Here is a 16,880-nt window from a genome sequence, read left to right as displayed (position 1 = left end):
GAGGTGGTGGCTGGTCTATATAAACTGGACGTCTAGTCTACAGTTCCTGTGATGTAATCAGTAGTGGACGTGGCTTGCCTGGTGTCGTTGGGACCGTTTCACATTCGCACCTACAACACGTGTGCAATTCATTCAACATACAACATTTACACAGCTAACATAGACTTGCCTAGTTAAATAAAATAGAGAAATATTTAGAAGAAGAAAAAAAATCTCTAAGAGCACAGCTTTGTACCCGCGTCAATAAGGATCTGGAGGCATGCGTGTAAACGTTGTAAAAGGCCATGTGAATTAATTAAATAACGTTTTGGTTGCAGTTTACCTTCACTAGAATAAATATTCTCGTCTTTATAACCTGTGCTGGCTGTGAGCTCATGTATGAAACACGTTGAGGCATGGCGCGTATCTTCATGGTCCTATTCAGTGCGAAAAACTGTTTAAGAACCAAGCATTTCACTACACCCGCAATAACGTCTGATTAATATGTTTATGTGACCAATTACATTTTAATTTGATTTGCACCGTTTTTACCTTTTTAAGAAGCAAAACGGAGCAGAACGAGAGTTTCTATTGGACAAATTCAGGGAGGTTCCTCCCCGTTTCCGTTCCATTTGCTTCCGTTTAATAAACTTTTTTTAACCGCCTGTTTTCAATGTGGAGAGATACGATAAAAAAAATCATATATTTATTTATTATTATGAACACAACAAATACAAAAAACAGAAATATAAAAACAAGAGTATATAAACCTATTTCTATAATCATTTTCAATTTGTTAAATACTTTTACGGTGCGTATTGCTTTATGTTTTTTTTTTACATTTACTGATCATTTCGAAATAATATTTCAATTCTCTCTTAAATAATGTGAAAAGAGGGGTTTGTTCTCTGCCCACTTCATTTTACGGATAAAGAATCTTCCATGAAAGATAAAGAAATGATACAAAAAAAATGAAAGTTAAATCAGGGTCCATATCATTTTGGATCGATATAAAACATAATACCAGAGTGTCTCAGGTTAATAACATGTGGAGAGATGCTACTGGTAGACTCATACCATGAATATACTTTACCGTCTCTAAACACCTCCGATATAAAGGGTTTATTCCCAAAGTTACCGGGATGAGACGTGTCCTACTTATACCGGTACATTCCTAACAACTTAAAGCATTACGAAACTTACATTATATCAAATAAACCTCTCGTAGTAAATAAACCATTCAGTTGTTGTTGTTGTTGTTGACCAAATCGGACTCTTATTGACCTCCATAACTAAACAAAACGACTTGCTGGGTGGGTGAAACAACGACAAAAACGCCACCTGCTGGAAGGAGACACGTTTTTCCTCCGAGATGGACCTTCCTCTTCCTGTTCGTCTCTTCCTGTTCCTCTCTCTTCCTCTTCCTGTCTCTTCCTCTTCCTGTCTCTGATCACACTTCGCGCCACTGAGGATTTTTAAGGAGCTGCGTTGTCAACTTGTATCATCACAATCAATCAGAAAAGTCATTTTGTTGTGTTGATTATGGTAAGTCACGGCGTCTATTGCATCGATTGTCCAAGTCAACAACTCATTCCCTGACAAACAACAACAGACAAACAAATAGTTCATTCGTATTTGTGTAGAAATGTGATGTTGTTGCAGATTTGTCAGCTAACGTTAGCTCCCCCATGTTAGTGTTTTAGAGTAGCCATTAGCTTAGCAGTGGGAATAAGCTAGTTAGTCAGCTAGTAACCACCTGTAGTTACCCTGTTTTGGTTATTTTTAGTAGGATTTCTAGCTAGCTAACTAGCTATCATGCTAATGAAAACCAATGCATGTAGCTAACTAGCTATCATGCTAATGAAAACCAATGCATGTAGCTAACTGTCTATCATGCTAATGAAAACCAATGCATGTAGCTAACTAGCTATCATGCTAATGAAAACCAATGCATGTAGCTAACTGTCTATCATGCTAATGAAAACCAATGCATGTAGCTAACTGTCTATCATGCTAATGAAAACCAATGCATGTAGCTAACTGTCTATCATGCTAATGAAAACCAATGCATGTAGCTAACTGTCTATCATGCTAATGAAAACCAATGCATGTAGCTAACTGTCTATCATGCTAATGAAAACCAATGCATGTAGCTAACTGTCTATCATGCTAATGAAAACCAATGCATGTAGCTAACTGTCTATCATGCTAATGAAAACCAATGCATGTAGCTAACTGTCTATCATGCTAATGAAAAGCAATGCATGTAGCTAACTGTCTCTGCAAGTCAGTTGTTTCCATGGCAAACATGAAAGTGACAGTCGGTTTGTGGCATCGAGTGGCATTTTTCACGGGCAGATCGTAAAGATAAATATGCGACGGGACTAGAAATAGATACAGCAACTGATAATGCTAAGTTGGGCTCCCGGGTGGAGAAGCGGTTTGATGCACTGCAGTCCCTGGTTCGAATCCAGGCTGCATCACATCCGGCCGTGATTGGGAGTCCCATAAGGTGGCGCACTTTTTGCCCACCGTCCGTCCGGGGTAAGACCGTCATTGTAAAAATAAAAATAACTTGTTCTTATAAATAGGGAATAGGGTGCCAATTAAGTAAATAAAGTGTAAATATAAAGTACATGATGGTACGAGATACAGTAACTGATAAAGCTAAGTATGTGATGGGACCAGAACTAAATACTGTATCTGGCCACGCCACACATCGCTCATGTGTAACTTAGCAATACATGTCTTCAAATGAAATGTAATTTAACGACTAGGATAGATCCCAAACTACACTGTATTCCTGTATAGTGCACGACTTACTTTCTAACCAGAACCCTATAGTACATTTAAATAGGGAATAAGGTGCCAGTTAAGTACAGTGGACTAATTTACTTCCTTCCCTTCCATTCTAAGGACATCAGACGGTTCTTTGTATCAAGCAAACCCGCAGCGCAGAAACCGTCTCAGGATGGAAACCTCAACACAGAGTCCCCGAAGAAGAAATCCGTCTCAACAGACGAAGAAGTGAAGAAAAAGCAAACTGCCACCAAGGTATATATTATTATATAACCAGAGTCTCTCTAGTCAGTGAACCGGTCGATCACCAAGGTATATATTATTATATAACCAGAGTCTCTCTAGTCAGTGAACCGGTCCATCACCAAGGTATATATTATTATATAACCAGAGTCTCTCTAGTCAGTGAACCGGTCCATCACCAAGGTATATATTATTATATAACCAGAATCTCTCTAGTCAGTGAACCGGTCCATCACCAAGGTATATATTATTATATAACCAGAGTCTCTCTAGTCAGTGAACCGGTCCATCACCAAGGTATATATTATTATATAACCAGAGTCTCTCTAGTCAGTGAACTGGTCCATCACCAAGGTATATATTATTATATAACCAGAGTCTCTAGTCAGTGAACTGGTCGATCACCAAGGTATATATTATTATATAACCAGAGTCTCTCTAGTCAGTGAACCGGTCCATCACCAAGGTATATATTATTATATAACCAGAGTCTCTCTAGTCAGTGAACTGGTCCATCACCAAGGTATATATTATTATATAACCAGAGTCTCTCTAGTCAGTGAACCGGTCCATCACCAAGGTATATATTATTATATAACCAGAGTCTCTCTAGTCAGTGAACTGGTCCATCACCAAGGTATATATTATTATATAACCAGAGTCTCTCTAGTCAGTGAACCGGTCCATCACCAAGGTATATATTATTATATAACCAGAGTCTCTCTAGTCAGTGAACTGGTCCATCACCAAGGTATATATTATTATATAACCAGAGTCTCTCTAGTCAGTGAACCGGTCCATCACCAAGGTATATATTATTATATAACCAGAGTCTCTCTAGTCAGTGAACCGGTCCATCACCAAGGTATATATTATTATATAACCAGAGTCTCTCTAGTCAGTGAACCGGTCCATCACCAAGGTATATATTATTATATAACCAGAGTCTCTCTAGTCAGTGAACCTGGTCCATCACCAAGGTATATATTATTATATAACCAGAGTCTCTCTAGTCAGTGAACTGGTCCATCACCAAGGTATATATTATTATATAACCAGAGTCTCTCTAGTCAGTGAACCGGTCCATCACCAAGGTATATATTATTATATAACCAGAGTCTCTCTAGTCAGTGAACTGGTCCATCACCAAGGTATATATTATTATATAACCAGAGTCTCTCTAGTCAGTGAACTGGTCCATCACCAAGGTATATATTATTATATAACCAGAGTCTCTCTAGTCAGTGAACCGGTCCATCACCAAGGTATATATTATTATATAACCAGAGTCTCTCTAGTCAGTGAACCGGTCCATCACCAAGGTATATATTATTATATAACCAGAGTCTCTCTAGTCAGTGAACCGGTCCATCACCAAGGTATATATTATTATATAACCAGAGTCTCTCTAGTCAGTGAACTGGTCCATCACCAAGGTATATATTATTATATAACCAGAGTCTCTCTAGTCAGTGAACTGGTCCATCACCAAGGTATATATTATTATATAACCAGAGTCTCTCTAGTCAGTGAACCGGTCCATCACCAAGGTATATATTATTATATAACCAGAGTCTCTCTAGTCAGTGAACCGGTCCATCACCAAGGTATATATTATTATATAACCAGAGTCTCTCTAGTCAGTGAACCGGTCCATCACCAAGGTATATATTATTATATAACCAGAGTCTCTCTAGTCAGTGAACTGGTCCATCACCAAGGTATATATTATTATATAACCAGAGTCTCTCTAGTCAGTGAACCGGTCCATCACCAAGGTATATATTATTATATAACCAGAGTCTCTCTAGTCAGTGAACCGGTCGATCACCAAGGTATATATTATTATATAACCAGAGTCTCTCTAGTCAGTGAACTGGTCCATCACCAAGGTATATATTATTATATAACCAGAGTCTCTCTAGTCAGTGAACTGGTCCATCACCAAGGTATATATTATTATATAACCAGAGTCTCTCTAGTCAGTGAACTGGTCCATCACCAAGGTATATATTATTATATAACCAGAGTCTCTCTAGTCAGTGAACCGGTCCATCACCAAGGTATATATTATTATATAACCAGAGTCTCTCTAGTCAGTGAACTGGTCCATCACCAAGGTATATATTATTATATAACCAGAGTCTCTCTAGTCAGTGAACCGGTCCATCACCAAGGTATATATTATTATATAACCAGAGTCTCTCTAGTCAGTGAACCGGTCCATCACCAAGGTATATATTATTATATAACCAGAGTCTCTCTAGTCAGTGAACCGGTCCATCACCAAGGTATATATTATTATATAACCAGAGTCTCTCTAGTCAGTGAACTGGTCCATCACCAAGGTATATATTATTATATAACCAGAGTCTCTCTAGTCAGTGAACCGGTCCATCACCAAGGTATATATTATTATATAACCAGAGTCTCTCTAGTCAGTGAACTGGTCCATCACCAAGGTATATATTATTATATAACCAGAGTCTCTCTAGTCAGTGAACTGGTCCATCACCAAGGTATATATTATTATATAACCAGAGTCTCTCTAGTCAGTGAACTGGTCCATCACCAAGGTATATATTATTATATAACCAGAGTCTCTCTAGTCAGTGAACCGGTCCATCACCAAGGTATATATTATTATATAACCAGAGTCTCTCTAGTCAGTGAACTGGTCCATCACCAAGGTATATATTATTATATAACCAGAGTCTCTCTAGTCAGTGAACTGGTCCATCACCAAGGTATATATTATTATATAACCAGAGTCTCTCTAGTCAGTGAACTGGTCCATCACCAAGGTATATATTATTATATAACCAGAGTCTCTCTAGTCAGTGAACTGGTCCATCACCAAGGTATATATTATTATATAACCAGAGTCTCTCTAGTCAGTGAACCGGTCCATCACCAAGGTATATATTATTATATAACCAGAGTCTCTCTAGTCAGTGAACTGGTCCATCACCAAGGTATATATTATTATATAACCAGAGTCTCTCTAGTCAGTGAACCGGTCCATCACCAAGGTATATATTATTATATAACCAGAGTCTTTCTAGTCAGTGAACTGGTCCATCACCAAGGTATATATTATTATATAACCAGAGTCTCTCTAGTCAGTGAACCGGTCGATCACCAAGGTATATATTATTATATAACCAGAGTCTCTCTAGTCAGTGAACTGGTCCATCACCAAGGTATATATTATTATATAACCAGAGTCTCTCTAGTCAGTGAACTGGTCCATCACCAAGGTATATATTATTATATAACCAGAGTCTCTCTAGTCAGTGAACTGGTCCATCACCAAGGTATATATTATTATATAACCAGAGTCTCTCTAGTCAGTGAACCGGTCCATCACCAAGGTATATATTATTATATAACCAGAATCTCTCTAGTCAGTGAACCGGTCCATCACCAAGGTATATATTATTATATAACCAGAGTCTCTCTAGTCAGTGAACCGGTCCATCACCAAGGTATATATTATTATATAACCAGAGTCTCTCTAGTCAGTGAACCGGTCCATCACCAAGGTATATATTATTATATAACCAGAGTGTCTCTAGTCAGTGAACTGGTCCATCACCAAGGTATATATTATTATATAACCAGAGTCTCTCTAGTCAGTGAACCGGTCCATCACCAAGGTATATATTATTATATAACCAGAGTCTCTCTAGTCAGTGAACTGGTCCATCACCAAGGTATATATTATTATATAACCAGAGTCTCTCTAGTCAGTGAACTGGTCCATCACCAAGGTATATATTATTATATAACCAGAGTCTCTCTAGTCAGTGAACTGGTCCATCACCAAGGTATATATTATTATATAACCAGAGTCTCTCTAGTCAGTGAACTGGTCCATCACCAAGGTATATATTATTATATAACCAGAGTCTCTCTAGTCAGTGAACCGGTCCATCACCAAGGTATATATTATTATATAACCAGAGTCTCTCTAGTCAGTGAACCGGTCCATCACCAAGGTATATATTATTATATAACCAGAGTCTCTCTAGTCAGTGAACTGGTCCATCACCAAGGTATATATTATTATATAACCAGAGTCTCTCTAGTCAGTGAACCGGTCCATCACCAAGGTATATATTATTATATAACCAGAGTCTCTCTAGTCAGTGAACCGGTCCATCACCAAGGTATATATTATTATATAACCAGAGTCTCTCTAGTCAGTGAACCGGTCCATCACCAAGGTATATATTATTATATAACCAGAGTCTCTCTAGTCAGTGAACCGGTCCATCACCAAGGTATATATTATTATATAACCAGAGTCTCTCTAGTCAGTGAACTGGTCCATCACCAAGGTATATATTATTATATAACCAGAGTCTCTCTAGTCAGTGAACCGGTCCATCACCAAGGTATATATTATTATATAACCAGAGTCTCTCTAGTCAGTGAACTGGTCCATCACCAAGGTATATATTATTATATAACCAGAGTCTCTCTAGTCAGTGAACCGGTCCATCACCAAGGTATATATTATTATATAACCAGAGTCTCTCTAGTCAGTGAACTGGTCCATCACCAAGGTATATATTATTATATAACCAGAGTCTCTCTAGTCAGTGAACTGGTCCATCACCAAGGTATATATTATTATATAACCAGAGTCTCTCTAGTCAGTGAACTGGTCCATCACCAAGGTATATATTATTATATAACCAGAGTCTCTCTAGTCAGTGAACTGGTCCATCACCAAGGTATATATTATTATATAACCAGAGTCTCTCTAGTCAGTGAACTGGTCCATCACCAAGGTATATATTATTATATAACCAGAGTCTCTCTAGTCAGTGAACTGGTCCATCACCAAGGTATATATTATTATATAACCAGAGTCTCTCTAGTCAGTGAACTGGTCCATCACCAAGGTATATATTATTATATAACCAGAGTCTATCACCAAGGTATATATTATTATATAACCAGAGTCTCTCTAGTCAGTGAACTGGTCATCACCAAGGTATATATTATTATATAACCAGAGTCTCTCTAGTCAGTGAACCGGTCCATCACCAAGGTATATATTATTATATAACCAGAGTCTCTCTAGTCAGTGAACTGGTCCATCACCAAGGTATATATTATTATATAACCAGAGTCTCTCTAGTCAGTGAACCGGTCCATCACCAAGGTATATATTATTATATAACCAGAGTCTCTCTAGTCAGTGAACTGGTCCATCACCAAGGTATATATTATTATATAACCAGAGTCTCTCTAGTCAGTGAACCGGTCGATCACCAAGGTATATATTATTATATAACCAGAGTCTCTCTAGTCAGTGAACCGGTCCATCACCAAGGTATATATTATTATATAACCAGAGTCTCTCTAGTCAGTGAACTGGTCCATCACCAAGGTATATATTATTATATAACCAGAGTCTCTCTAGTCAGTGAACTGGTCCATCACCAAGGTATATATTATTATATAACCAGAGTCTCTCTAGTCAGTGAACTGGTCCATCACCAAGGTATATATTATTATATAACCAGAGTCTCTCTAGTCAGTGAACCGGTCGATCACCAAGGTATATATTATTATATAACCAGAGTCTCTCTAGTCAGTGAACTGGTCCATCACCAAGGTATATATTATTATATAACCAGAGTCTCTCTAGTCAGTGAACTGGTCCATCACCAAGGTATATATTATTATATAACCAGAGTCTCTCTAGTCAGTGAACTGGTCCATCACCAAGGTATATATTATTATATAACCAGAGTCTCTCTAGTCAGTGAACTGGTCCATCACCAAGGTATATATTATTATATAACCAGAGTCTCTCTAGTCAGTGGTCGATCACCAAGGTATATATTATTATATAACCAGAGTCTCTCTAGTCAGTGAACCGGTCCATCACCAAGGTATATATTATTATATAACCAGAGTCTCTCTAGTCAGTGAACTGGTCCATCACCAAGGTATATATTATTATATAACCAGAGTCTCTCTAGTCAGTGAACCGGTCGATCACCAAGGTATATATTATTATATAACCAGAGTCTCTCTAGTCAGTGAACTGGTCCATCACCAAGGTATATATTATTATATAACCAGAGTCTCTCTAGTCAGTGAACCGGTCCATCACCAAGGTATATATTATTATATAACCAGAGTCTCTCTAGTCAGTGAACCGGTCCATCACCAAGGTATATATTATTATATAACCAGAGTCTCTCTAGTCAGTGAACTGGTCCATCACCAAGGTATATATTATTATATAACCAGAGTCTCTCTAGTCAGTGAACTGGTCCATCACCAAGGTATATATTATTATATAACCAGAGTCTCTCTAGTCAGTGAACTGGTCCATCACCAAGGTATATATTATTATATAACCAGAGTCTCTCTAGTCAGTGAACTGGTCCATCACCAAGGTATATATTATTATATAACCAGAGTCTCTCTAGTCAGTGAACTGGTCCATCACCAAGGTATATATTATTATATAACCAGAGTCTCTCTAGTCAGTGAACTGGTCCATCACCAAGGTATATATTATTATATAACCAGAGTCTCTCTAGTCAGTGAACCGGTCCATCACCAAGGTATATATTATTATATAACCAGAGTCTCTCTAGTCAGTGAACCGGTCCATCACCAAGGTATATATTATTATATAACCAGAGTCTCTCTAGTCAGTGAACTGGTCGATCACCAAGGTATATATTATTATATAACCAGAGTCTCTCTAGTCAGTGAACCGGTCCATCACCAAGGTATATATTATTATATAACCAGAGTCTCTCTAGTCAGTGAACTGGTCCATCACCAAGGTATATATTATTATATAACCAGAGTCTCTCTAGTCAGTGAACCGGTCCATCACCAAGGTATATATTATTATATAACCAGAGTCTCTCTAGTCAGTGAACTGGTCCATCACCAAGGTATATATTATTATATAACCAGAGTCTCTCTAGTCAGTGAACTGGTCCATCACCAAGGTATATATTATTATATAACCAGAGTCTCTCTAGTCAGTGAACCGGTCCATCACCAAGGTATATATTATTATATAACCAGAGTCTCTCTAGTCAGTGAACCGGTCCATCACCAAGGTATATATTATTATATAACCAGAGTCTCTCTAGTCAGTGAACCGGTCCATCACCAAGGTATATATTATTATATAACCAGAGTCTCTCTAGTCAGTGAACCGGTCCATCACCAAGGTATATATTATTATATAACCAGAGTCTCTCTAGTCAGTGAATAACCACACTTATGGTGGTGAGGATGAGGAAGATAATAATGGTGGTGAGGAAGATGATGGTGGTGGTGAAGATGGTGATGATGGTGATGCGGATGAGGAAGATGGTGATGATGGTTGTGAGGAAGATGATGAGGATGATGGTGGTGAGGAGGATGGTGATGAGGAGGATGATGATGATGGTGGTGATGATGGTTGTTTGGAAGATGATGAGGATGGTGATGATGGTTGTGATGATGGTGATGATGACGATGGTGGTGATGATGATGATGGTGGTGGTGATGATGGTTGTGAGGAAGATGATGAGGATGGTGATGATGGTTGTGATGATGGTGATGATGACGATGGTGGTGATGACGATGGTGGTGATGATGATGATGGTGGTGGTGATGATGGTTGTGAGGAAGATGATGAGGATGGTGATGATGGTTGTGATGATGGTGATGATGACGATGGTGATGATGACGATGGTGGTGATGATGACGATGGTGGTGATGATGTGTTCCAGGTGGTGAAGAAGAAGAAGAAGGACAGTGATAAAAAGACAAAGAAGCGTGCTGTCATTGAGTCAGGTAATAAAGATGGCTGCCCCTCCTCTGGCTGCCCCTCCTCTGGCTGCCCCTCCTCTGGCTGCCCCTCCTCTGGCTGCCCCTCCTCTGGCTGCCCCTCCTCTGGCTGCCCCTCCTCTGGCTGCCCCTCCTCTGGCTGCCCCTCCTCTGGCTGCCCCTCCTCTGGCTGCCCCCCCTCTGGCTGCCCCCCCTCTGGCTGCCCCTCCTCTGGCTGCCCCTCCTCTGGCTGCCCCTCCTCTGGCTGCCCCTCCTCTGGCTGCCCCTCCTCTGGCTGCCCCTCCTCTGGCTGCCCCTCCTCTGGCTGCCCCTCCTCTGGCTGCCCCTCCTCTGGCTGCCCCCCCTCTGGCTGCCCCTCCTCTGGCTGCCCCTCCTCTGGCTGCCCCTCCTCTGGCTGCCCCTCCTCTGGCTGCCCCTCCTCTGGCTGCCCCTCCTCTGGCTGCCCCTCCTCTGGCTGCCCCCCCTCTGGCTGCCCCCCCTCTGGCTGCCCCCCCTCTGGCTGCCCCCCCTCTGGCTGCCCCTCCTCTGGCTGCCCCTCCTCTGTCAGTGGAGGTATTACTGGCCCTGTGTTTTTAGAATGGGACATTAAATGTTCATTTCCAAATTGTATTGTTTTATTTTATTTCACTTTTATTTAACCAGGTAGGCTAGTTGAGAACAAATTCTCATTTGCAAATGAGGCGACATATTCATGATTTAGGCGGAATCCCGACCTAACACAAGGTCAGAGGGTCAGAGAGGCAGGTGAGTCATAGTGATTTTCAGTGGACAGACATATAGTGGTAGACCACAGTGATTTGTCATGCTCAACATGTATAAATATGCCTCTGTGGAACTATTGGATAAAGTCAGACTTTATCGACCAGCATTTCTACTCTTCCGTATTCATTGAACCTGTTTTAGTTGTGAACTCAAACGGACAGAGAGCGGTGATGTCCAACGGGCCTTCCAAAAAACAAAACACTTTCTCTGGCTGTTATCAGAGAATACGGAGGTCATCCTGCAGGTGGTTTCTGAAACTAATTACGTCTTTGTTAAGAGTCTGTCGAGTCTAAAGTTAAGGAGGGTTTCCTCCCAAGGTTAAGGAGGGTTTCCTCCCAAGGTTAAAGTTAAGGAGGGTTTTCCTCCCATGTCTAAAGTTAAGGAGGGTTTCCTCCCATGTCTAAAGTTAAGGAGGGTTTCCTCCCATGTCTAAAGTTAAGGAGGGTTTCCTCCCAAGTCTAAAGTTAAGGAGGGTTTCCTCCCAAGGTTAAGGAGGGTTTTCTCCCAAGTCTAAAGTTAAGGAGGGTTTTCTCCCATGTCTAAAGTTAAGGAGGGTTTCCTCCCAAGTCTAAAGTTAAGGAGGGTTTCCTCCCAAGGTTAAGGAGGGTTTTCTCCCAAGTCTAAAGTTAAGGAGGGTTTTCTCCCAAGTCTAAAGTTAAGGAGGGTTTTCCTCCCAAGGTTAAGGAGGGTTTCCTCCCAAGTCTAAAGTTAAGGAGGGTTTCCTCCCAAAGTTAAGGAGGGTTTCCTCCCAAGTCTAAAGTTAAGGAGGGTTTCCTCCCAAGGTTAAGGAGGGTTTTCCTCCCAAGTCTAAAGTTAAGGAGGGTTTCCTCCCAAGGTTAAGGAGGGTTTCCTCCCAAGGTTAAGGAGGGTTTCCTCCCAAGGTTAAGGAGGGTTTCCTCCCATGTCTAAAGTTAAGGAGGGTTTCCTCCCAAAGTTAAGGAGGGTTTCCTCCCAAGTCTAAAGTTAAGGAGGGTTTCCTCCCAAGGTTAAGGAGGGTTTTCCTCCCAAGTCTAAAGTTAAGGAGGGTTTCCTCCCAAGGTTAAGGAGGGTTTCCTCCCAAGGTTAAGGAGGGTTTCCTCCCAAGGTTAAGGTTAAGGAGGGTTTCCTCCCAAGGTTAAAGTTAAGGAGGGTTTTCCTCCCAAGGTTAAGGAGGGTTTTCCTCCCAAGGTTAAGGAGGGTTTCCTCCCAAGGTGGAGAGGGAAGGACCTGCTGTACATTCCAGCCACTAACCAGCTGCTTGTGTCTGTGGTCTCATGTCTACAACACTGATGTAATGGTTAAGTTAGTCACCTGGCTATTTTTGTTGTTGTCATCACCAAACCTCCCTCCCCTCCCTCCCCTCCCTCCCTCCCTCCCTCCCTCCCTCCCTCCCTCCTGTAGACTCTGAGGAGGAGGTAGTGGAGCAGAAGGTCCGGAAACAGCACCCTCCTCTTCCTCCTGCCAAGAAAGACCCGGTGCAGTATGTCTCTGAGACAGGTAAGACAGACTAGACTCCATAGCGGGAGAATACCAGGACGTACCAGAAATAACGCCAGCATACCAGGACTAAACGGGAGAATATGAATCATCCTGACAGACTCTAGTGACATGAATCAGAATATGAATCGTCCTGACAGACTCTAGTAACATGTATCAGAATATGAATCATCCTGACAGACTCTAGTAACATGTATCAGAATATGAATCATCCTGACAGACTCTAGTAACATGAATCAGAATATGAATCATCCTGACAGACTCTAGTGACATGAATCAGAATATGAATCGTCCTGACAGACTCTAGTAACATGTATCAGAATATGAATCATCCTGACAGACTCTAGTAACATGTATCAGAATATGAATCATCCTGACAGACTCTAGTGACATGAATCAGAATATGAATCGTCCTGACAGACTCTAGTAACATGTATCAGAATATGAATCATCCTGACAGACTCTAGTAACATGTATCAGAATATGAATCATCCTGACAGACTCTAGTAACATGTATCAGAATATGAATCATCCTGACAGACTCTAGTGACATGAATCAGAATATGAATCGTCCTGACAGACTCTAGTAACATGTATCAGAATATGAATCATCCTGACAGACTCTAGTAACATGTATCAGAATATGAATCGTCCTGACAGACTCTAGTAACATGAATATGAATCATCCTGACAGACTCTAGTAACATGAATCAGAATATGAATCATCCTGACAGACTCTAGTAACATGTATCAGAATATGAATCGTCCTGACAGACTCTAGTAACATGTATCAGAATATGAATCATTCTGACAGACTCTAGTAACATGTATCAGAATATGAATCATCCTGACAGACTCTAGTAACATGAATCAGAATATGAATCATCCTGACAGACTCTAGTAACATGTATCAGAATATGAATCGTCCTGACAGACTCTAGTAACATGTATCAGAATATGAATCATTCTGACAGACTCTAGTAACATGTATCAGAATATGAATCGTCCTGACAGACTCTAGTAACATGTATCAGAATATGAATCATTCTGACAGACTCTAGTGACATGAATCAGAATATGAATCATCCTGACAGACTCTAGTAACATGTATCAGAATATGAATCATCCTGACAGACTCTAGTAACATGTATCAGAATATGAATCATCCTGTCAGACTCTAGTAACATGTATCAGAATATGAATCATCCTGACAGACTCTAGTAACATGTATCAGAATATGAATCATCCTGACAGACTCTAGTAACATGTATCAGAATATGAATCATCCTGACAGACTCTAGTAACATGTATCAGAATATGAATCGTCCTGACAGACTCTAGTAACATGTATCAGAATATGAATCGTCCTGACAGACTCTAGTAACATGTATCAGAATATGAATCGTCCTGACAGACTCTAGTAACATGTATCAGAATATGAATCATTCTGACACTCTAGTGACATGAATCAGAATATGAATCATCCTGACAGACTCTAGTAACATGTATCAGAATATGAATCATCCTGACAGACTCTAGTAACATGAATCAGAATATGAATCATCCTGACAGACTCTAGTAACATGTATCAGAATATGAATCATCCTGACAGACTCTAGTAACATGTATCAGAATATGAATCGTCCTGACAGACTCTAGTAACATGTATCAGAATATGAATCATTCTGACAGACTCTAGTGACATGAATCAGAATATGAATCATCCTGACAGACTCTAGTAACATGTATCAGAATATGAATCATCCTGACAGACTCTAGTAACATGTATCAGAATATGAATCATCCTGTCAGACTCTAGTAACATGTATCAGAATATGAATCATCCTGACAGACTCTAGTAACATGTATCAGAATATGAATCATCCTGTCAGACTCTAGTAACATGTCACCTGCAGACAGTACTGAATGCATCCTGACAGACTCTAGTAACATGTCAGTGCGACGAAGTACTGACAGTCGACGTCCTGACAGACTCTAGTAACATGTATCAGAATATGAATCATCCTGACAGACTCTAGTAACATGTATCAGAATATGAATCATCCTGACAGACTCTAGTAACATGAATATGAATCGTCCTGACAGACTAGTAACGTATCGGAATATGAATCATCCTGACAGACTCTAGTAACATCCCTCCTCCTTACCTCCCTCTCGCTCTCTCTCCCCCCTCCTGACCTCCCCCTCCCTCTCGCTCTCTCTCCCCCCTCCCTCCCTCTCGCTCTCTCTCCCCCCTCCTGACCTCCCTCTCGCTCTCTCTCCTCCCTCCCTCCCTCCCTCTCGCTCTCTCTCCCTCCCTCCCTCCCTCCCTCCCTCTCGCTCTCCCTCCCTCCCTCTCGCTCTCTCTCCCCCCTCCTTACCGCCCTCTCGCTCTCTCTCCCCCCTCTTGATCTCCCGCTCTCTCTCCCCTCCTCCTTAACTCCCTCCCTCCCTCCGCCTTACACCCCTCCCCCCTCTCTCTCCCTCCCTACCCCCTCCTTACCTTCATCCCCCCCCCCCCCTCTCTCTTTAGATTCAGACAGTGATAACTTCCTGTCTCTGAAGAAGTCTGCAAAGCCCCAGGATAATGGAGTGACCAAACCAGGGAAGGCCCGCACCGGGACCAAAGAGATCTACAGGTCCCCCTCGAAACCCACCCCTGCGCCCGCCAAGGGGAAAGGAGTGATAAAGAAGTCTCCTCCAGCCCCCGTCACCCCTAAATCAGCGCCCCAGCACACCAAACGCACCCCCACCTCTGTCCTGGACTACTTTGGCAGTGGGAGTGTCCAGCGCTCGGGCAAGAAACTGGTAGCAAGTACCAAGAGGAAAGCTGTGAGTAAAACACCCTGATTATTCCCCTTCATTATCTCTCTACTCTCCCTCCAGCCTTCTCAGGACCCAGGTCTAGTGACTAGTCTGACTAGTTAACTAGTTGTTGTTGATGAGACCCAGGTCTAGTGACTAGTCTGACTAGTTAACTAGTTGTTGTTGATGAGACCCAGGTCTAGTGACTAGTCTGACTAGTTAACTAGTTGTTGTTGATGAGACCCAGGTCTAGTGACTAGTCTGACTAGTTAACTAGTTGTTGTTGATGAGACCCAGGTCTAGTGACTAGTCTGACTAGTTAACTAGTTGGTGTTGATGAGACCCAGGTCTAGTGACTAGTCTGACTAGTTAACTAGTTGGTGTTGATGAGACCCAGGTCTAAGGTCTAGTCTGACTAGTTAACTAGTTGTTGTTGATGAGACCCAGGTCTAGTCTGACTAGTTAACTAGTTGTTGTTGATGAGACCCAGGTCTAAGGTCTAGTCTGACTAGTTAACTAGTTGTTGTTGATGAGACCCAGGTCTAGTGACTAGTCTGACTAGTTAACTAGTTGGTGTTGATGAGACCCAGGTCTAAGGTCTAGTCTGACTAGTTAACTAGTTGTTGTTGATGAGACCCAGGTCTAGTGACTAGTCTGACTAGTTAACTAGTTGTTGTTGATGAGACCCAGGTCTAGTGACTAGTCTGACTAGTTAACTAGTTGTTGTTGATGAGACCCAGGTCTAGTGACTAGTCTGACTAGTTGATGACGGCTCTGTGTTGTCCCTCCGGCCCTCTCAGGACCATGATGAGTCGCTGACTGATGAGGTCATCGCCCAGCAGCTGCAGATGGACGAGGACATGGAGTTGGAGAGGCTGGTCCACGAGGACGAGGAGTTTGCCAGGACGCTGGCCATGTTGGACCAAGAACCACACGCCAAAAAGGTGAAGGATAAACTCACTACAAACTCTCTCTTTCTCTCTGAAAGA

The 16,880-nt window shown here is 41.4% G+C and overlaps 1 protein-coding gene across 1 annotated transcript in view; it reads left to right on the top strand.

Moving 5' to 3' along the window:
- Window positions 1–1,385: 1,385 nt before the first annotated feature.
- The window catches only part of LOC106594440 (replication factor C (activator 1) 1), a 46,435-nt gene continuing 30,940 nt past the window's right edge, over window positions 1,386–16,880 (top strand). The window contains 6 exon segments of the mRNA XM_082978306.1: window positions 1,386–1,524; window positions 2,896–3,033; window positions 10,791–10,854; window positions 12,991–13,086; window positions 15,620–15,918; window positions 16,692–16,835. Coding sequence (XP_082834432.1) covers window positions 1,522–1,524; window positions 2,896–3,033; window positions 10,791–10,854; window positions 12,991–13,086; window positions 15,620–15,918; window positions 16,692–16,835 — 744 coding nt within the window. The 5' untranslated portion in view covers window positions 1,386–1,521.

This window comes from Salmo salar, chromosome 08, assembly GCF_965601325.2.
Source record: "Salmo salar chromosome 08, fSalSal1, whole genome shotgun sequence".
In the NCBI taxonomy this organism is placed as follows: domain Eukaryota; kingdom Metazoa; phylum Chordata; class Actinopteri; order Salmoniformes; family Salmonidae; genus Salmo; species Salmo salar.
The sequence above is the reverse complement of the archived record's forward strand: the minus strand, read 5'-3'. Positions and strand labels throughout refer to the sequence as shown.